General features: G+C 40.8%; 1 protein-coding gene across 1 annotated transcript in view; it reads right to left on the reverse strand.

Annotated features, from left to right (window-relative positions):
• Positions 1 to 21,760, reverse strand: part of Tulp4 (TUB like protein 4) — a 122,728-nt gene that overhangs the window by 70,312 nt on the left and 30,656 nt on the right. The window contains exon 2 of the mRNA XM_090337896.1: positions 18,236 to 20,391. Within this exon, the coding sequence (XP_090194022.1) occupies positions 18,236 to 18,487 (252 nt within the window). The 5' untranslated portion in view covers positions 18,488 to 20,391. The remainder of the gene's footprint in view (positions 1 to 18,235; positions 20,392 to 21,760) is intronic.

Below are 21,760 nucleotides of genomic sequence, written 5' to 3' on the forward strand. Positions count from 1 at the left end.
ATATTATCCTACTTCCCTCCCTCCTCCTGGGCCTGATATTCTCAGATCTCAGCCTCATGTGTAGCTAGGGTTATAGGTGTGTGTCACTGGTACCCATCAACCCTACTTTTCCAACTATCTATCTCATCATCTGTAAAAAGAACTGGGATAAGGGGCCAGGAGTTTGGCCTAGTGGTTAAAGTGCTTGCCTAGCATGCATGAAGACCCGGGTTCGATTCCTCGGTACCACATACATAGAAGAAAGCCGGAAGTGGTGCTGAGGCTCAAGTGGTAGAGCTCTAGCCTTGAGAAAGTCCAAGGACAGTGCTCAGGCCCTGAGCTCAAGCCCAGGACTGGCAAAAAAAAAAAAAAAAAAAAAAAAAAAAGCCATGTTCTGGGCTACGAGTTTGGCCTAGTGGTAGAGTGCTTGCCTAGTAAGCACGAAGACCTGGGTTCGATTCCTCGGTACCACATACATAGAAAAAAGCCGAAAATGGTGCTGAGACTCAAGTGGTAGAGCTCTAGCCTTGAGAAAGTCCAAGGACAGTGCTCAAGCCCTGAGCTCAAGCCCAGGACTGCCCCCCCCCCAAAGAAAAGCCAGGTCCTTGCTGGAAGCAGCGGATCATGCCTAATCCAAGCTACTCAGGAGGCTGAGATCTGAGAATCACGGTTCAGAGTCAACCTGGGCACTGAAATCCATGAGACTCTTTTCTCCAATTAACAACTAGAAAATGGGAGGTCGGGCTGCGGCTCAAGGGATAGGGCAGTAGCCTTGAGCTGAAAAGCGTAGGGGCAGTGCCCAGGCCCAGAATTCAAACCCTAAGACCCAAAAAGAAAAAAAAAAGCCATGTTCTTGCTGGAGTAACTATTACCCATTTGGTTTTCTCCTTGCAAGTAAATACAAGTGATTTTATTCATGGTGATTTCTTTTGTGCATAAAACAGAGCTGTATGTGTAGTATAAACATGCTTATATACTTCCTTATCAGACTAATTACATTGTACAAGAAGCTCTAAGAAGCCAGGCACAGTGGCTCACACATGTAGTCCTAGCTAGTCAGCAGGCTGAGATCTGAGGATCAAGGTTGCAAGCCAGCCTGGGCACTCAAGACCGTGAGACTCTACTCTCCAATTAACTGCTAGAAAATGGGATGTGGAGCTGTGGCTCAGGGATAGGGCAGTAGGTTTTAGCTGAAGAGCTCAGACACAGTGCCCAGGCCCAGGGATAGGGTGGTAGCCTTGAGCTGAATAGCTCTGCTAAACTGCAACAGAACTTGAGACAGGCAAGAGTTGGGGTATGAAAAAGGAGGCTGGGTTTGCGAGGGTCAGCCGCTGCTACCTCTGCCCATTTGTCCATCAGCTGTAGTTTTCAGCACTTTGGAACTCCAAGCTATTTCCGGCCTTCGGCTTCTATCATCCTTTGCCTGATTCTAGCCCTAGCTAGAAAGAGGTTTGCTCATTATCCAGTCTCACTGTGTCCATTAAGCAATATCCACTTCCCTTAAAAACACATTTTTAAATTTATTAATTATCATTACAGAGGGCATATAAAGAGGTTTATAATTACATGAGTCAGGTAATGAGTATGATTCCTTTTGTACAGAATCTTCTGTACTCTCATTATTGCCCAGTCCCTTCCTCCTTCTCCTCCCACAAAGCTGTATAGTTCAATTTCATTAGTTCTGTGCCTGCCCCCTGCTGAAGATATACATGTGAATACACCATACACAAAGTAAAGAAGATCAGAATCGGAAAGGAAAAAGTCTTTCCTTTCTATATGTTGGAGTTCATTTCAATATTTTATATAAATGCAAAGAGGCACTTAGGCATGGCATCTTTGTGCTTTGTGACTTTCTCCTAAGAGTATCCTCTTTTGGTCTCATTGCATATGAATATGTAGAATCCTGTATAATTTGTCATTCCAGTACATTTTAGATCTAACTTTAGGATATCAGGAGGAACATGCGCTGTTTATTTCTCTGAGCTTGGCTTGCCTCACTTAACATTTTTCTAAACCTATTTCCCTGCAAATGACATTATTTTATTATTTATAATAGGTACGTAAAATTCCACTGTGTACGGGTACCACATTTTTTTGGTCCACTCATCTACTGTGGGGCATCTGGGCTATTTCCCTATCTTAGCTATTGTAAACAGTGCAGCCATGAACATGGATACGCGAGTGTCCTTATCATATCCTGGCTTATGATGTTCAGGGTAGATGCCTAGGAAGGGTATGGTTGGGTCACAAGGAAGGTCTAGGTTTAGATTTTTAAGGAACTTCCAGACTGCTGCCCAGAATGATTGTACTTTTTTACATTCCCACTAATGGTGCAGGAGGATTCCTTTGTGGGACAGATATTTTTAATTTGCTTACACTGAGTCACATTTTTCTTTTCCCCAGATATTTTGGTTTCTTTAGTATAAATTCTTGTTTATGGAGATCGCAACACAGTCCTATTTTGTATACATTAATTTAGAGCTAACAACTATGGTGACTTGCATCTATAATCCCAGCTACTCAGGGGCCTGAAGCAAAAGTACATTTAAGTCCAAGTTCAAGGCCAGCCTAGGTAACAGGGAAATATTGTCAAGGAGGGACAAAAAGGAAAGAAGGGAAGAAGGAAGGGAGAAGACAGAAGGAAATACATTAAAATTTTAAAGTCACTTGTTTAACTTATATTTGAGAACTTGTACCTGTTCAGCCTTTTGGGTCAGTGCTGGTATTAAAATACTTGAACCATCCCTTCTGCCTAGCTTCTTGCTGGTTAACTGAAGAAAGAGTCTCATGGATTTTTCTGCTTGGCTTCCTTCAAGTCATAACCTTCCAGGTTTCAGCCTTCTGAGAAGCTAGGATTACAGGCATGAGCCGCCAGAACCCAGCTAAGAACTGAATACTTTAGCACTTAAGTTTATGTAAGCATAGCAAGGCCACGGTTTTAAACAGAGGAAATAACACCCTGAAAAGTATGCAAATACATTAACAATATCCTTAATAAGCTACTTTTCAGAAAATGTCACAGTCAGACCTGTTTAAAACAAACAAACTATAATGAGTCCTAAGAGGCATTATTCATGCAGAGCACTGCTGAAAAGCTGCAAGAATGAACTCTTACATAGTGGTAGTTAGCATCATCGTATTACTACTGTTGGAAAAGAGGCAATGTTCTCATAAGTGATTCTGACGATCTCTAGGAAAATAATAATTTTAAAAAACCTGAATCTTTTAGTGCATGTTAAATGAAGTGATAAACTATGCTGTCTAAGCTATTTATCTTGTGTGTAGGGGTGAAAGTGGACCCCAAGACTCAGCCCTCTTTTCTCCATTAGGCAGCACTAATATTGAGAGAACACAAAATGGCAAGCAGATCCTACAAAAATGAATGAGGTAGTTACCTTCTTTGAATTTCACAACTCTTCTGTAGTTTCTTTCCACTCTTGGAAAATCACTATAACTCACTAATACTACCTACATATGCAATACACTCACATTTGTAATTCACTGCTAGAAAAGATTTGCTACATCTGATCAGCACTGCATTCAAGCAGACCGCTGCAAGTTGTTATTAATAGTGTCCTCACAGCACAACTATAACAAGAGAAAGTCTGCAATCAAAGCTCCCAAATAGCAGGATGTATCAACATGGACATCTGCCAGTTCCCTAGTATGATATGCTTTTCCAAATAAAGAAAAACAAATCCTCCTCACGCCTGTCTTGGAAAAACTACAACCCTGTGCACCCTACACTCACTGGTAAAGCCTTCCAAGCTCCCTGACCATTTGGAATCTACCTAGTCTCTGTGGATCAGTTTATTTCTAAATCCGCATCTCCTATTACTGATACACAATAAAGGCTCAATAAATATCCCCTGAATATAACAGCAATAACACAGCAACAATACACCTCCAAAAATACATCACATTACAACACAGTTGATAGAGTAGTGTTATGAATAAATCCTTAAGAAAATCTATGTGAACTGAAGAGGTTAAAAAGAAAGCATTTTCTCTTTCTTACAATCCCTTAAACTTATTTATTTGTATTTTCTTAACTTCAGAAGGTTGTGAAAGGGTGTTACAGTTTAAAATGTCCATCTAAATGTCTATTATACCTGGATCAGAGTCAACCTTTCCATCATTCTCACCGATCCCATCTATTTTCTCCTTTCAAACTCATTTTACATTTCCCACTTTATCACATATGTACAGTAAGTGTTCTTGCTGTATTTGTACCTTGTTCCCTTTTTTCATTCATCCAATCCTTTGTACTAGTTGATGAGAATCTGCTTTTTTTTTTTTTAAGTTCATTTTGCTCCCCAAACCCACTGACCTCCCTCCCCCATGGACCTCTCTTAGTTAATTCTCAGGAGAAATTCACCTCTGACCTTACGTGAAAGTGCAGGACTGTTGGCACTGAAAGGGTATCATAAACCTTACACAGAATAGGACAAAGATATTCCCAAGAAGATCTCAACCTCCAATGTAAAAACCTGAGGCCCTGGACACTCTCTGCTCCTTGTTTCTCCAACCCTGCTTGGCATTACCTGAAGTCCCTCTGCAGTGATGATAAAAGCCTGTTCTGATCTGTTGATCTCTCGTTTTCTCCTTGGTCCACTTGATCTTTCCCTAATACTAGTCCTTTGCTTACAATCTAGTTTCATTTCCTGATATTCCTTTTGCTAAACCGTTAATTTTTCAAAAGGTTTGCTGCATGGAGTTTCACCACTACATATGCCATACTTTCAGTCAAGTAAATAAATTATGTATATAAGCTTGGAGTGTGCCATGCAGTAGCACCTGAGGCTGCCATAACTAGATGGATCCAAATGCCCCTTCTCTGAAAAATATTAATTTCATACAGAGGCTACCTCTTGTGAATTGCAAGCAGACCTGACCACAATGTTACATAAGTCTGGTCCAGGTACAAAGCAATTCAAGATGAAGGCCCCTCCTTGTAATAACTGTGCATGCTGCATTCTGGAACAGTTTACTCAGGCTCACTGGCGGCAATTTCCTTGGCTTCTCAAAGAAATGGTAAGCCAGGAGGCAATACAGGCAGTGGAGAGGACCAACTCCACCCCTCACTTGTTGGATGTGGAAAAAGTGGCTAAGCTGCTCTGCCACTTGGGCCTTCCTGATAAAGCTCCTGCCTCAGAGGTCTGTTAGGGTTCAACAGGCTAATACATAAAATACACAAAATACATTACCCAGAATATAGCCTAGAACACAGTAAGACTATAGAAGTGTAAATTAGTCTTACTGTAACTTCAGTTACCATCATTATACTCGATGCTTTCACTCACACTGAAGAACTTTATGAGATCTGACTTTGTGTTTCTTTACAGTTCAGCTCTCACTCTATTCTTACCCATTACATACTTTCATCTTCAGGTTCAAGGACAGGGCCCAGGCTCAGAGTTCAAGCCCCACGACTGACAAAAAACAAAACAAAACAAAAAAACAACTTTCAGACTTTCCTGCTATGGTTAGCTTTGAACCACAATTCTCAGATCTCAAGTTTCCTGAGGAGACAGCCACACATACCAGAACAGACAAAAATCCCTTGAACCATCTACTCTACTTTAGATTACACTATTGTTAGTAAGATGTGAGGTGGACTTCTGATTACAATTACCGCTTTCTATGTCTGGTACTGGTGTTTAAACTAAGTGAGGGATGCATGTTTTCTAGACAGGCACTCTATAGCTTGAAGCATGTTTTTCTCCTCTGGATATCTATATCTATATATCTATATATGCGTGTGTGTGTGTGTGTGTGTGTGTGTGTGTGTGTGTGTGTGTGTAAGATCTAGCCACCTTGGATGGCTACCTTCCTATTTATGCTTCACTTCTTAGCTAGGTTGAAAGGAATGTGCCACCACATTCAGCTTCTTCAGTTGAGATGGGAACGTCTAAACTTTTTTTGCCCAGACTGGACAGGAACTTCAGTCCTTTCATTTCAACCTCCCACATAGCTATCGGGCATACATTATCATACCCAGCTACTAGTTGATAAAGGGCCTTGTGCACTTTTATCCTGGCTGGACTTAAACCACAATTCTCTCAGTCCTAGCTTCCCAAGTAGCTAGGATTACAGGCATGAGGCATTTCCCTAGCTTGAGGTATATTAGCCATAAAAAACCAGTAATGTGCATCACATGTGCCAGTTGGCACTCTGACTTTGGACATATAGGATGGGAAACTAGAGCCCAAAGTGAACTTGACAGCTGCCACAGTCAGGAATCCAGTGAGTCACCACATGCTTGGGTCAAACAGGGTCATCAAACATACCACACAGGGGTTGGGAGTTTGGCCTAGTGGTAGAGTGTTTGCCTAGTATGCATGAAGACCGGGGTTCGATTCCTCGGTACCACATATGTAGCAAAAAAAAAAAAAAAAAAAAAAAGCCAGAAGTGGTGCTATGGTAGAGCCCTAGCCTTGAGAAAATCCAGGAACAGTGCTCAGGCCCTGAGCTCAAGCCCAGGACTGGCAAAAAAAAAAAAAAGATACCACACAGCTCAGTGCTCCAAGCTTTCCACACTGGCCTCTTGACTCTTCATCCTATAATACAGATGCTGTGACTCCATACCTCACATTTCCAGTCATTCAAGTCCAATGGGAAGAAACAGAGTTTTTGTCACTGCTCTGACACAGTCATGATCCCATTTCACAACTGGTTGGGCATAGAAAGCCTAGCTTATGAAGGAAATACTACTACACTAGTGGTAGGGGTATAAACTTGTTCAACCACTCTAGAAAGCAGTATGGCAATTTCTCAAAAGACTAAACATAGAGCTCCCCTATGACACAGCGATCCCACTCATGGGCATTTATCTAAATGTTCAGAAACCTACTAGCACAATGATGTTCACTGCAGCATTACTTACCATAGCTAACATATGGAACCAACCCAGATGTCCCTCAATAGATGTATGGATCAAAAGATGTGGTACTTATACACAATGGAATTCTATTTTGCCATTAGGAAGAATGACATTGCCTCATTTGTAAGGAAATGGAAAGACGTGGAAAAAATAGTATTAGTGAAGTAAGCCAGACCCAAAGGAACACAGGCTCCATGGCTTCCCTCATTTGTAATTAGTACACATCTAGGATTCTCCTACCAGAGGATTACAATAGCACAAAAGCTATGTACATATGGCCATATAGGATGAGGCTAAGTGAAATGAACTCCAGGATAGGGAAACAAGAGATTTATCTTTGTGACTTCATTCTTAATATACTATGGGAAGTTATTTTCTTTTGTCTTTTTCCCCCTTATGTTTTATGTCATGTTGTTACTGTATTTGACTTTGTTACCTGGTATATTGTATATATGCTTATTTGTTTATTTGAAATAAGGAAGGGAAAAACAAGATGATTGGGAGGGGGTGGGGGGATGTGGGAGAAAAACATGAGAAGGGGTATCCATGTTCAAGAAGTAATGTACCCACTACCTGATGAATTTAACTATAACCCCTCTCTATACGTTACCCCCAACAATAAAATATAATTAAAAGAAAAGAAAGCCTAGGCTTAGGTCACTGCCTATCTCAAACTGGATGGGATTCCTAGCCAGAGCTCCAATGGACCTGGTACCAAGGAATGAGTCTAAAACTACAGCTGTCCACAACACTGCCAAGTTTCTAGAAGATTTTGACCTTAAGTAAACTGTCTGCAGGCAAAACTGCTGACTCTACCAACCTCTTGTCATGGACACAACAGGGTGCAGAGAAGGCGCCCTGCTTACACTACAGATCCCTACCCTATATTACCTCCCTTCTCTGAAGTTTCATAATACTCCAACCTCCTTAGCAAAACAAGCAGGAGAAATGTGAAGAAATTCAGAAAGGTTTTAGGATTGTTTTCTTTACAGTTTGAATGCGTGTCTTACATACCGGACACAAAACTGGAAGATCAGAAGAGAAGGAGAGAAGCATGCCTCCTCTGGTCCCGCCTCCTTGCCTCTTCTTTCTCTTCCCAGAAGCAACCAATTGCCAGTTACTCCATAGTTTTCCAAGAGGTATTTATATATTTATCTCTACTGATACACACAAGTGCAGGTACCTTCTTGTTAAAAGAACACTGGAAATTCACTTGGCTCCTAAAATGTATGTGCAAGACAAAACAAAGCTTTCCACATAGACCAAGGATGCCCTCAGTCACAGGGTCCCATTTTGCCCACTTCGGGCTGATTCAAAGCTTTTTTTTTTTTTTTTTTTTTGTAGTTTGTTGTTTTACAGCAGTAGGTTTTTAACTCAGGACCTTGCATTTGACAGGTAGGTGTTCTATCACTTGAACTGTATCTCAAGCTCTTTTTTGCTTTATGTATTATTGCGTATATGTGTGCATTGCATGCTCACAGCATACCAGTACTTGAATTCAGGGCCTAGACACTGTCCATTAGCTTTTTCACTCAAGGCTGGCAGTCTACCACTTTTGCCACATTTTTCAGATAAGGAGACTTAAGGACTTGCTTGCCTGGCTGGCTTTGAATCTTGATCCAAAAATCTTAGCCTCCTAAGTAACCAGGATTTAAGTGTGAGTCACTAGCACCTGGCCATCTCAAACTGTAATTTTCCTACATACCACCAACTGCCCAGCTGGGGTTATTCCAAACACCATCATATTCTTTGGTAAGATAAGGTCTCACTAACTTTTTCCCTAGGTTTTCCTCAAACCTCAAGCTTTTGTAATCCTGTGTAGCTAGGATTATAAGCATGTACACATTACCATGTAAAAAGTTTTAATTTCTTAAGTCTAATTTACAAACAACTTATTTTTATAAAGGTATAAAGGTAAAGGCTATTTTTGTGTCTAGCCTTTTTTTTTTTTGGGGGGGGGGGGTAGAGGCTGGTCCTGGGGTTTGATCTCAGGGCCTGGGCACTGTCTCTAAGCTTCTCTAGTGCTCTACCACTTAAGCCACAGTGCCAATTCTGTCTTTTTCTGAGTAGTCTATTGGAGATAAAAGTCTCAGGGACTTTAGTGCCCAGGTTGGCTTTCAACCACCATCCTCAGATCTCAGCCTCTTGAGTAACTAGGATTACAGGCATGAGCCACCAGCACTGGCTTGTCTAACCCCTTTGGAGGCCTATTTTATAAAGTGGATCCAACTCCAGTTCCAAACAGACACCATATGGTTGCTTCCTTGCTAGCTTACTTTTCAAAACTGTTAGCTGCAATTTTGGCAGTTATTCACTAAACATTATTCATAAAACATAAATAAATAGCTCCAACAATTATCTACAAATGACTTAAGAAGCCTGTGTATAAGTAAACTCTACCTCCTTCTTGCATAAAATGATACCACTGCTTCCCCCCTCTCCCAGATGTGAGCCCCTTAGTAAACATCCAGATTGCTTAATATCAGTAAAATGAAAAGCCCTAAGCTGTTTCTGAGAACATCTAGGTCTCTGAAGTCAACCCATGGGAAACAGATGGTGGTGGAAGAGAGAAAAGGAGGTAGTGGCCAGCTCCATCCCCACAGATACCATTTTGTTGTTCCAACAAGGACAAGCCAACTCAATATTCCTATGGCTTATTTTCCCCTCAAAGACAAAAACCAGCTTGGAAAACACTAACCAGGAAGCCAAATAAAACCAGGAGAACTTCTGTTGAGGCCACAATCTTTTGCATTTCTTTATTGGCCCAGTCTTACTACATAGCTTAGGTTGGCCTTGAATTTCCTATCTTCTTGACTCAGTCTCCCAAGTGTTGGGATTATAGGAACAAGCCATCATGTCCAGCTACTGTTGAACAACTTTTAAGCAAATGACTCATGATCTTATTTGGCCCATCAAGAAAGAAAAGTATAAGGGTGATAACAACATGTGAAACTAAAAAGGACCTTCAAGGTAACTTGATAAAGATGAAACAACAAAACAGAAGAAGAAACCTTGGCAGAATATTTTTGGATCAATTTTTTTTTAATATGGCTTATGTTTACATCATATTTTAAATGACAAGTTTAACAAACTTGGATCAAATTTTTAAATACTATTTATTCTACTCCAACTGATAGTAATGTCAGATAAAACATTTTTAAGAGAAAGAGTTTGGTTTATGAAATAAAAGAGACACATAAAACATCAGTGATGGGGCGGAAAGTTTTGCCTAGTGGTCAAGTGCTTGCCTAGCATGCACAAGGACCAGAGTTCAATTCCTCAGTTCTACAATATATAGAAAAAAGCCAGAAGTGGTGCTGAGGCTCAAGTGGTAGAGCTCTAGCCTTGAAAAAGTCCAAGTACAGTGCTCAGGCCCTGAGCTCAAGCCCAGGATTGGCCAAAACAACAACAACAAAACAGTGATGGGTCTAAAGTCATAACTCAGTGGTTCAGAAACTAGAAAAGGTCAGCAGTAGAACCAATAGTCTAAAGTGTACACCAGAGGCTGGCTAGGGGAAGTGAAATGCATTCAACCCATTAGCTGCTACTTTTCAAAAGAAATTAAAAAGACTTCTGCAACCACTGCGTACAGCCATGGTAAAGCCACACAGGCCTGGAGCAGCAGGAGTAGCAGAAAGGGGCTGTAGCTCTAGTAGCCAAAAGTCTAGAACCCCAAGGTAAGATCAGAGTCAGAAGATAAGGCTGAGAAAAGTTGAGACAATCATAAACTATCACATAAAAAGTGACAATGAACATCAGAAGAATCTTTTAAAGCCTACAACTCCCAAGGACACTAACTTCAAGAAAGACTAACAAAGTCAGTCTCACACTTGTAATCCTAGCTACTCAGGAGACTGAAATCTGAGGATCACTGTTTGAGGCCAGCCAAGGCAGGAAAGTTTGTAAGACTCCATCTCCAAAATAACCAGCAAAAACCGTTAAGACTTGTGGCTCGCTGGGCGTGGTGGCTCACGCCTATAATCCTAACTACTCAGGAGGCTGAGATCTGAGGATCAAGGTGCAAAGCTAGCCCAGGCACAAAAGAACCAGAGACTCTTATCTCCAATTAACCTCTAGAAACGGGAAGTGGGGCTTGACTCCAGGGTAGGGTGGAAGCCTTGAGCTGCAGAGCTCAGGGACAGCGTCTGGCCTAGTTCAAGCTCCATGACCCACAAAGGAAAAAAAAGGGGGGTGTGTGGCTCAAGAGGCAGAGCATCAGCCAGTTTGGGACCTAACCTCAGTGTCTGGGTGTTATCCCTGAGCTCTTTTGTTACTTGGGGCTAGCACTCTATACCATTTATGCCACACCTAACTCCATTTCTATCTTTTTGGTAGCTAACTGTAGATAGGTCTCACAAACCTTTCTAACCAAGCTGGTAGAACTGAAAACCTCAGATCTCAGCTCCCTGAGTAGCTAGGATTATAGGTGTACGCCATGAGCACCCAGCTGTTTATATTTATCTTTACTCTTACCACTCACTATAGAAAGCCTGGGAGTAATTGTTTGCTGGGAATTTTCTTGAGGACCAAACACCATACCAGGCATTTCTATACGGTAAACATAATTACCCTATTTAATTTTCACACAGTCCTGTAGGGATTCTATATCCCTGCTTTATAGCTAAGAGACTATACAACTAGTGGTTATAGAACTATGTTTTCAATTCAAAGTCTGATGTAAAATTCTATGTTCAGCCAGGCTCTAGTGGGTCAAGTCTGTAATCCTGGCTACTCAAATGGTTGGGATCTGAGGATCACATATCTAAGCCAGCTGGGCCAAGAAAGTCCATGAGACTTTTTTTTTTTTTTTGCCAGCCCTGGGGCTTGAACTCAGGACCTGAGCACTGTTCTTGGGCTTTCTTAAGGCTAGAGTTCTACCACTTGAGCTATGGAACCACTTCCAGCTTTTTCTATGTATGTGGTACCAAGGAATCAAACCCAAAGCTTCATGCATGTTAGACAAGCACTCTACCATTAGGCCAAACTCCCAGCCCCCCATGAGATTCTTATCTCCAATTAACCATCAGAAAACCAAAGTGGAGCTGTGGTTCAAAGGAACAGAGTAGCTAGCTCTGAATAAAAAGTCTCAAAGACAGCATGCAGGCCCTGAGTTCAAAGCCCATGACCAGCCCCTTCCTTTCTCCCTTCCCCCCAAAAAAATCCTGTTCAAAAGGTCAGAAAACATGGGCAACTGAGTATATAGTTTTATACTATCACTTTTAAGTATCAAGTGTAGGGCTGAGGGCATGATTAATATGATATAGACTTAACCTAGTATTCTTGAGGCCCGAGGTTAAATTCCCGATATAACCCAAAGAAGTATCACAGTTAAATCTAAGACATATCATTAGCTCTTTCCATAGTTTAAGACTCTTTCAAGTTTATGCTACACCAAGTTGGCTATGTAGTTATGTTCTTGAATAGATAGCCACATGGAATTATTTTTCTTCCAGAAGCAACAGAAGCTTATAAACAAACACTAATTTTCAGGAGTCAGATCTAAAGAGTGTACAAAAGAACAAAAAAGCAAAGATATGACTCATGTCAATAAACATGACATGCTTATGTAAACTAATCATTCTGAAGTGTAGATGCTTTTAAATCAGATAAAGTCTTAAAGGCCAGTAACTCATTTAATCTTGTCTCTGCTATCCTTTGGTTCCACTCAGCAGTCTCTCAAGGGCTCTAACGCAAATAACAAACAAGAGAATCAAGATATGCATATGTTCCCAAGAAATAATAGAAGACAGTAAACTATCCATCCAGCAAGTGCTACTAACAATAATGAAGCTGGAGGGCAATCTGGGGGCATTGGATCCAAGAGCATAGGTACTTCATGAAAAAGATAAGGCCAAATGGAGTCACATTTTCTTCTAGTAAGTCTAAGGGAGAAGGCACTCATGAGATTAGAACTCTAGAAGGGAAGGTAGGAGGATAACAGAATACCTGGAACCAGGCCCAGTACTGGATGTGGTCATGTGTCTATTCTGGGAAATGTATTCCAGTCCTCTGTGTAACTTTCTCTAGAGCAGAGACGGTAGATCACACAAGGCCCTCAAAATCATTTGACATATGGCAGAGCAGACATAAATGTGTCTTATATGCTTTTCTGAAATTCCCTAGACTATTTACATTGATAACTTTATAAGGCTTGTAAATGATGTTATAAATATCCAAATGGCCCTTGGCAGAAAAAAGGGCTCCTTATCCTTACTTTGGAGAGAGAATGCCAGTGAAAATATTGCTACCTGATTGTGTGCCACTCATCCAGTCCTACATAAAAACATATCAAGGACAAACTGAAACTGGGTACAGATAATTCATACCTGTAATCTTAGCTAACCAGGAAGCTGAGATCTGAGGATCCTAGTTCAAAACCAGCTAGAGCAGGAAAGGTCATGGACTCTTGTCTCAAATCAAACAGCAAAAAGAGAAGTGAAGGTGGTTCAAGTCCTAGGCCCCAAGTTAAAGCCCCTGTATTGACACGAAGGAAAAAAAGAGGACAAACAATATAACTAAAATACAAGAGAGCCACCAAGAGTTGGTGGCTCATGCCTGTAATCCTAGCTACCGGAGAGACTGAGATCTGAGGATCCCAGTTCAAAGCCAGCGAGAGTAAGAAAGGCCATGAGGCTCTTATCTTCAATTAAGCACAAGAAAGCCAGAAGTAGAGCTGTGGCTCAAAGTGATAGAGTGCTAACCTTGAGAAAAAGAGCTCAGTGACAGTACCCAGGCTCCCAGGCTCTGAGTTCAAGCTCCCATGACTGACTAATTAATTAAAAAAATGCTAAAGGTATGCTGTGGCTGAAGGGGTAGAATGGTAGCCTTGAGCTGAAGAGCTCAGGGACAGAGCCCAGGCCCAGAGTTTAAGTCCCACCACTGACTGACCAAAAAAAAAAATGATATGAGCTCAGTAAACATGATTGCACCTAACAACTATGGATAAGTCGAACAGATGAAATTCATTTATTTTATGCCTAATTACAAATTTCTTCCTTCCAAAGTCATATTCACGAGTCACCAAATAATCAAACTTACACTCCATCAAATGAAATTACAGATCCTCAAGGTGCTCCATTGTCCAATGAGTTCAATTCACTTCTAAGGAGTAAATCCACACCAACTGAGCTCAGCTGGCCATTAGTATATCATAAGCCCACAACCTTCCTACAGCTGCCAGAGGAAAGACTCAGCTATCTACCTTGCTCATGGGTGGTCAATCAGCATTTCCTCCCTCGTGGGCTGTAAGTAAATAGGGTATGAGAGAAATTCATATCGCTTATGAACATAGCACTTCCATCATTTTAGAAGTCCTTTCTAAAACATATTAACTCATAGATCATTACTACTCTGAAAGAAAAGAATTACTACTTCAATTTAACTATAAGTACATTGTTTCGATGACTTGGAAAAACTACACTTGCTATGTAAATAAATGGTAGATCCTGAACTTTCTATAGACAAGATATACAAAGAGAGTAAGTGAAAGGAATAGGTCATCATTAATGAAAATAAAACAGTCTTCCACTAAATCCATCACTATACTACCACAGTTAGTAACCATAAATCTATTATTACTTTTTTTTGTGGGGGGGGTCAGTCATGGGGCATAAACTCTGGGCCTGGGCGCTGTCCCTGAGCTCTTCAGCTCAAGGCTACCACTCTACCCCTGAGCCACAGCCCCACTTCCTGGTGGAGATGAAACTCCATTCTATAGTTCCCGGGATGGCTTTGAACCATGATGATCTTCACATCTCACTCTCTAGAGATTACAGGCATAAGTAACCACACTGGGCTCTAAGAATTACTTTTGATGAAAAATTTACAAGGAAGATAAGAGGTTCAGAAGGATTTTGCTGGCTTTAATCCAAAATAGGCCAAGTTATACATTAGCAAATATATGTAAATGTTTTTAAAAATCAAAAGGGGTTTTTAAATATCAACTAAACTTCAGAAAACAGGTTATCTCATGCTCAGGATGCCAAGAGGAAGGCTGGCTCAGCAATCCATAATGGCTCTAAGAAGCCACCAAGAAGCATACAGAAACATAAAACTCATGAAATTCCTACTCTTTCTGTAATTTCCACTTACAGACTCATGATTTCTACCTGGGAAATGAAGGAAACCAGCCAAGATGATATGGAACATCCTCTCCAACATCACATCGCTTATCCCACAGCTTTCCTATTACACTTGATGCCTATGTGACAGTAGTGGAGTCGAAATGTTGTCTTCTCTCTTTCAAGTACTACTGTTTTTCCATTTTACCTCTCTTGTCTCAACTTTCCACCTTTCTCTGCATCTCTGCTTCCCCTCATCAACACTTTAAATATTAGAGAAGTCATTAGTATTTAAGTAAAAAACAGTCTCAATGAGGGGCCTAGACTTTAGCCTAATGGTAGAGTGCTTGCCTGGCATGCACGAGGACCCAGGTTCAATTCCTTGGTACCACATACATAGAAAAAAGCCAGAAGTGATGCTGAGGCTCAAGTGGTAGAGCTCTAGCTTTGAGAAAGTCCAAGGACAGTGCTCAGGCCCTGAGTTCATGGCCCAGGACTGGTAAAACAAAACAAAACAAACAGTCCCTACCACGTTCAGATTTCCAACCTCCAGAACCATGTGGGAAAAGTAAATTTATGTCATATGTAAGGTACTAAATCTATGGCTTTTTATTATAGCATCCTAAAGGCTAAGTATGTTTATTCCATTCCAACAGCTTTTTGGTAACCATCTAATGACATTTTAAGATGCCTGAGCCAGACCTAAAGAACACAGGCTCAATGGTTTCCCTCACTGGTAATAATATAGTACACATCTAGGACACTCCTAGCAGAGGGTTACAATAGCACAAAACTTAGAAAGGATCACTAGAATATGGAAACAAGAGCTTTATCTTGTGCGATTGTTATTCTTAATGTACTATGTTATTTCTCTTCTCTTTTGTTGCTCTTTGGTTAATCTCATATTGTTACTGTACCTACTCTGTTACCTGATATATTGTATATACGTTTGATTATTTGAAATAGGAATGGGAAAGTGGGAAAACAAGATGATTGGGAGGGGGTAAGGGGAGGGAAATGGGAAAAAAAAACATGAAAAGGGGTGTATCAATGTGTGAGAAGTAATGAACCTATTTGGCAAATGTAACTGTAACCCCTCTCTGTACATTACAATAAATTTTTTTAAAAAAAGATACCTGAAAAAGGTATTAATTTTTCCTAATACTCAAATAAGCTAGTGAACCATGAAATATAAAATAATAAAGGTAGTTGGGTACAGTGGCTCACGCCTCTAATCCTAGCCTCTCAGGAGGCTCTGAGATCTGAGAATCATGGTTCAAGGCTAGCCCAGACACTAAAAAGTCCATGAGACTTATCTCCAATTAATCACCAGAAAACTAGAAATGGTGTTGTGGCTAAAGGGTCAGCCTTAAGCTGAAGAGCTCAGGGACAATGTCCAGGCCCAGAGTTCAAGCCCCACAATTGACCAAAAAAAAAAAAAAGTACCAGGAGCCTATGTGGCTCACACCTTTAATTCTAGCTACTCAGGAGCCTGAGGAGATCTGAGGATCATGATTTGAAGCCAACATGGACAAGAAAATCTGGGAGGGTATTATCTCCAAAAACTATCAGAAAAAGCTGGAAGTACTGCTGTGGCTCAAGTGGTAGAGCACTAACCTTGAGCATGAAGAGGATCAGGGACAGCAGACAGACCCTGAGTTCAAGACCTAGGATCAGCAAAAAAACCAAGGTACTATGTGGCAAATATTTGCAAGAAATTACCAGCTATGACTTTCTTTTAAATGCAGTGCCTAATGTAAACATCTAAATAAATGTTCGTTAAATTTCATATACAGTGCCTTTACCAGTCCAAAGCTGGCATCAACTGCTCAAGTCTATAATCATGGGTACTCTGGAGACTGACTTAGGAGGCAGAACCTCCCAAAGCTTCTCAGGAGGATCATGGTTCAAGGCCAGTCAGGACAAAATGCTCATGATACCCCTTCAGTCAATAGGCAGGTGCCGTGGTATGATCCTGTCATATGTGACAGGCTGAGATTGAGGTTAAAAAAAAAGCTTGCAAAATCCTATATCCACAGAAAAAGCTGGGCATAAGGATACACACCTGTTATCCAAGCTACAGTGGAAACTATGTATAGGAGATTAAGGTTCAGGTCTACCCAGGCCAAAAATGAGTACCTAAAGAGGCTAGAGGCTTAGCTCAAGTGGTAGAGTATCAGGCTAGTAAGAGCAAAACCCCGAGTTCAAATGCCACTACGGTTATATTAAGAAAAAAAAAAGGGACTACGGTTATATTAAGAAAAAAAAGGGGGGGGGTTGAAAAGGCTAGTTGTAGTGGCATATACCTACAATCTCAGACGCTCTGGGGGCCAAGAGAGGGCTGAAAGCTGGATGCAGTGGCTCACAGCTGTAAAAGTAGCTACTCAGGAGGCTGAGATATGAGGATGCAGTTCAAAGCCTGCCCAGGCACTAAGGTTCATGAGACTCTTATCTCCAATTAACCACTAAAACAATGGAAGTGGCACTGTGGCTCCAGGGGTAGGGCAGTAGCCTGGAGCTTAAGAGCTCATGGGCAATGCCCAGGCTCAGAGGTAAGGGCGGTAGCCTTGAGCTGAAGAGCACAGAGACAGCCCCCAGGCCAAGTTCAAGTGGCATGACTGACAAAAAAATAAAGAGGACTGAAAAAACTAGCCCTTAAATAGAAAATATGAAAAGATGATCAATTTTGTTTATATTACACAAGCACACGCATGCACATACACATACAAATGTGTACAAAAGACCATAGCCAGAAAAAGCTACATAGGCAAATATACAATATTATCATATGTGAAAAACTCGAGTTTCTACTGAATTAATGACTTCTTTTATCTCTAAGAACAAGGTAGGTGTACTTAGAAACCATCATTGAAGAAATGCAGATGTTAGCTAGGCAAGATAACAGCAGCACCATTTTGGCTTTTACACTTCTGGTCTTAGGCAGGCAATTCTCCGCTGCAGTGGCCAGGAGCTTAAGAGATAGTTAAGATCATCTAGTGCAAAGGCACTCTGGCCTCCATACCACTGAGAATCTTTCAAATTCCAGAATCTTTCAGACAAGCAGAGGCAAGGAAGAGGAAACCAGGGAAGGGGGTCACCTGACCCACACGAGGAGGGCAGGCTCCTATAACATGTCACCCTACCATCTTTGTCCCTGGGACAGAAGAGAGAAATTGTGTCAAATCTCCATAACAGCAAGTCTAAGAAACTGAAGCAAAGGAAGCGTAAGTGGTAAGGATATGCGAGGAAGGACAGAGCTGTGTTCAACAAGTGGACGTGACTGAACAAAGACCAAAATGAAATCACAGCTGACCTCACTGTTGTGGCCCCGCAGGTTGAAGTTTATCCTCTGTGGAGCGCTCCTGTCTCTGCGGCAGTGGCTTGAGGTAAAAGTCACCCCCACCACGCCACGCCCATTGCCAGTGGCCAGCCAGCCTTCCTCATAGTATCGCCTCCTGCACACAGGCTTCTCCTTCTCGCTCTTGGGGACACGCCCCTTCCAGGACAGGCAGAGGATGTTGGAGTCACTACAAAGCACAGGCCCATGTTCCACCGCTGCATACATACTTCTTTCAATAAATTATTTCACTTAAAAAGTAGAGTTTAGGATTGAAAATTTTGAAACAATTTCTTCTGTTTACTTTATCTCTGTGGTTGGCTTCCGTTGCTTCCCCCCCCCTTTAAGACTGACCTAGAAGTAATTAGAAGGCCAGAATTTTATAAAGATCCACCAAATGCATAGTGAAAAAATTCCTCTATAAAAGATGATGGCAGTCTGCTAAGAAAAGGGAATGCCTAAAAAAACATGGGCTCCATTTTTTATTTCAAGTCGTTAGAAGAGGAACAACGTGCTGATCCTTTGGAGAAAGAGCTTTGTCAGTAAGCAATGGTCAAGAAACAGGAGTTCTCTTCTTTTTTTTTTACACAACTTCTCATTCAGCCTGAGATTCCAGTTTTGTGTAATATGATTCCAGAGACAAAGGGTTGCAAATACATAGATTTCAAGTAACTTAAGGCTTTAAGAATCCCTCTACCTGGAGTTTTCTATTCAGAAGTTCAGATATAAAACACACAGGATCTTGCTTCTGAAGCCACCCACTGGCATGTTTTCTGAACTAGATAAATTTCTGCTGCTACAGCTGAAAAAGATTGCATAAAGGGAAAAAAAGGCACACAAACCGTGCAAAACTGGTGATCAGAGTTTGTGCAGACAGCAGTCCAAATTTTAGGAATAAAAGCAGTTTCTCTACTGTTCAGAACCAGAAACTTCGTGCCTCAAAGCTGGACCCTGTGTCCCCAGGGAACACAGGGCTTCCTAGGATGCTTCCATCCTCTGGTGGGCACACTCCTCCATGCCATAGAGGCTAGAAAGCTAGCCCCTTTCCTCAGCTAAGGCAGAGGCCAAAGTTGTTGAAGTGGACCAAGTCCTTGCCTTAGGTGACTCCTAAGTCCTCTTGCTGTCAAGTTAGACTACAAGATTTTTCTCTTTCCTCAGATTCCTTTCTCACTTCCTCACTTTTCTGCTCCAAAAGGTCATATATTCGGCTATCTTAATGAAAAAATTGTAACCTCAGAATTCAATCTATCAAGTAATCTTAAGTCTTCCTCATTTCAAGAAGATGAACAATCCCTTACAGCATACACCCACCATTAGAGTCCTTCAGGCTATACCATCACCCAAGAGAGTCACCATGCTTCAATAACAACCGTCTTCATGTCCACATTCAAGGCCTGTTTTCACGCCTTGAGTCCAAGGAAAAGAAATTTTGTTTTGTTTTCCTTGACATTTACTTTGTAATTATCAGTTCCAACTGCTCTTTTCAGATTTGTCCTAAAGATGCAGAAAAGGAAAAGCTAAAAAATTAAATTAAAATTCCTCAAGTAAAATGAAAACAGCAAAGGAATTAGTTCATTGTTCAAAATTGTGTCATCATACCTAAATTTGTTTTCCTGAAGCCATAGCAATAATGAAGTTACTTTTCTGTCCAGAATTTTAAAGTCTGTCCAAATCACAAACCCAGTAAAAAAATAAAGTGCAAAAATCACTGCAATGATCCCACCTGTAATGTTTGAATTCACACTTCTCTACTTATATTCATTCTTTAAACTGCAGAGGTATTTCTGAGGCTTAATCTGTGCAATTTTTTTTTCTTCTTTTTGCAAGCTTTCTTTACCCGTGAACACCATATGGAAAACTGGTCATTAGTGATGTATGTTTCTCCTGAGGCTTCTGAGCCTTGTGGTATCAAGTTGCTCCATCTGATTTTTAAATTAATTTTCATCAGTTGTAAAACTCTCAAATGGCATAAGAATGAAATTGTCTTCTCACATAAATCATATGTATATAGAGAGGATTTTAAATATACACAGACACATTCTTCAACGGGCACTTGCACTTGAAGTACTTGTTTTCCCAGTTACTTCAGGAATCATCAGGGTAATCACTGAAGACCTTGGAGTCTTACAAACCTATAAAACAAAAAAGATACAGAACAAAAGAACTTTAAAATAATAAAGAATAAAGGTTCCAACAAAATAATTGCTACAGTTGAAATGAGAAATCCACCTTTATAATTAAGTCTATCAAGCATTGATTACATTGCTAAAATTTAGGTAGCCAAAGAATATCCTGCATGAACACAGGAGAATACATACAATATGAAGAATTTGACTACCAAAGGCCATTTTGTTAGATCTGTCTGTGACTAGCTATAGCTAATGGAAGTCATTGTTCTACTCTTCTGCACTGCATTGTCCTTTCTAAAACTCTGATCCCTTGAATGTGAGACTTCATGCTTACAGATAATCTGGACACGGTTTAGGCAAACATTCTTTAAAAGGAGACTCAAGAGACCCAGCTGAATTAAATGACTTAATTTTCTCACTATCAGTTAAGATAATCCCTAATGACAGAAAGCAGTAAAGAGTTTTCACTTATTATTTATTTTTTGCCAGTCCTGGGCTTGAGCTCAGGGCCTGAGCACTGTCCTTGGACTTTCTCAAGGCTAGAGCTCTACCACTTGAGCCTCAGCACCACCTCCGGCTTTTTGCTATGTATGTGGTACCGAGGAATCGAACCCGGGTCTTCATGCATGCTAGGCAAACACTTTAACCACTAGGCCAAACTCCCGGCCCCAGCAGTAAAGAGTTTTTAACACTCAGATAGCAAGCAACAAAGCAAAGCACAACAAAAGATGACTAGCAATAAAGTTCTAGAGAATCTATCTCTAGTAAATTGATCCTATCCCTGACAAGCAGGCCCGCAGCATCTCCTCTGCAGTGACTGAAAAAGCCTACCTAAAATTTCCCTACCCTAGAGCCTCTCAAAGTGATCTTTCAGAAGTACAACAGTTAATTTCTCCAGACACTAAAGAGCAAGGCCAGGATGTCTGCATTTCTAATAAATTTCCAAGAAATACTAATTCTGCCAGTGAGGGAAACCAAGGGCTGATAAGATTAAGTTTTTGCAAGATCCTCTTAGGAAAACTATGTTCATAATAATACAAGGCCATTCTTTCGTTGTATAAATGGTGTAAAAGCCAACAACAGTGGTCAAACTGCCAGCTCTAAGGAAGTTTTTTCACATGTTTAGGATCTACAATATTGAGGTTATTATGCTATGCATTTCCACCTATACATTACTCCGTGTGTGTGTGTTACAAAAGTCAGTTACTGGCTAATGTTGCACTTCCACCAATAGATTACTCTGGTTATTATCCGTGTGCGCGCGCGTGTGTGCGTGTTATCAAAATAATGTGAAGGACGTGAAGGATGTTGCTATAAATATCTGTATCGGTGGAAATTGTGAGAAATGTGTCTGGTGCATATATTCAGGTGT

Source organism: Megascapheus bottae, chromosome 8 (genome assembly GCF_031878675.1).
Source record: "Megascapheus bottae isolate mThoBot1 chromosome 8, mThoBot2.hap1, whole genome shotgun sequence".
Taxonomy (NCBI): domain Eukaryota; kingdom Metazoa; phylum Chordata; class Mammalia; order Rodentia; family Geomyidae; genus Megascapheus; species Megascapheus bottae.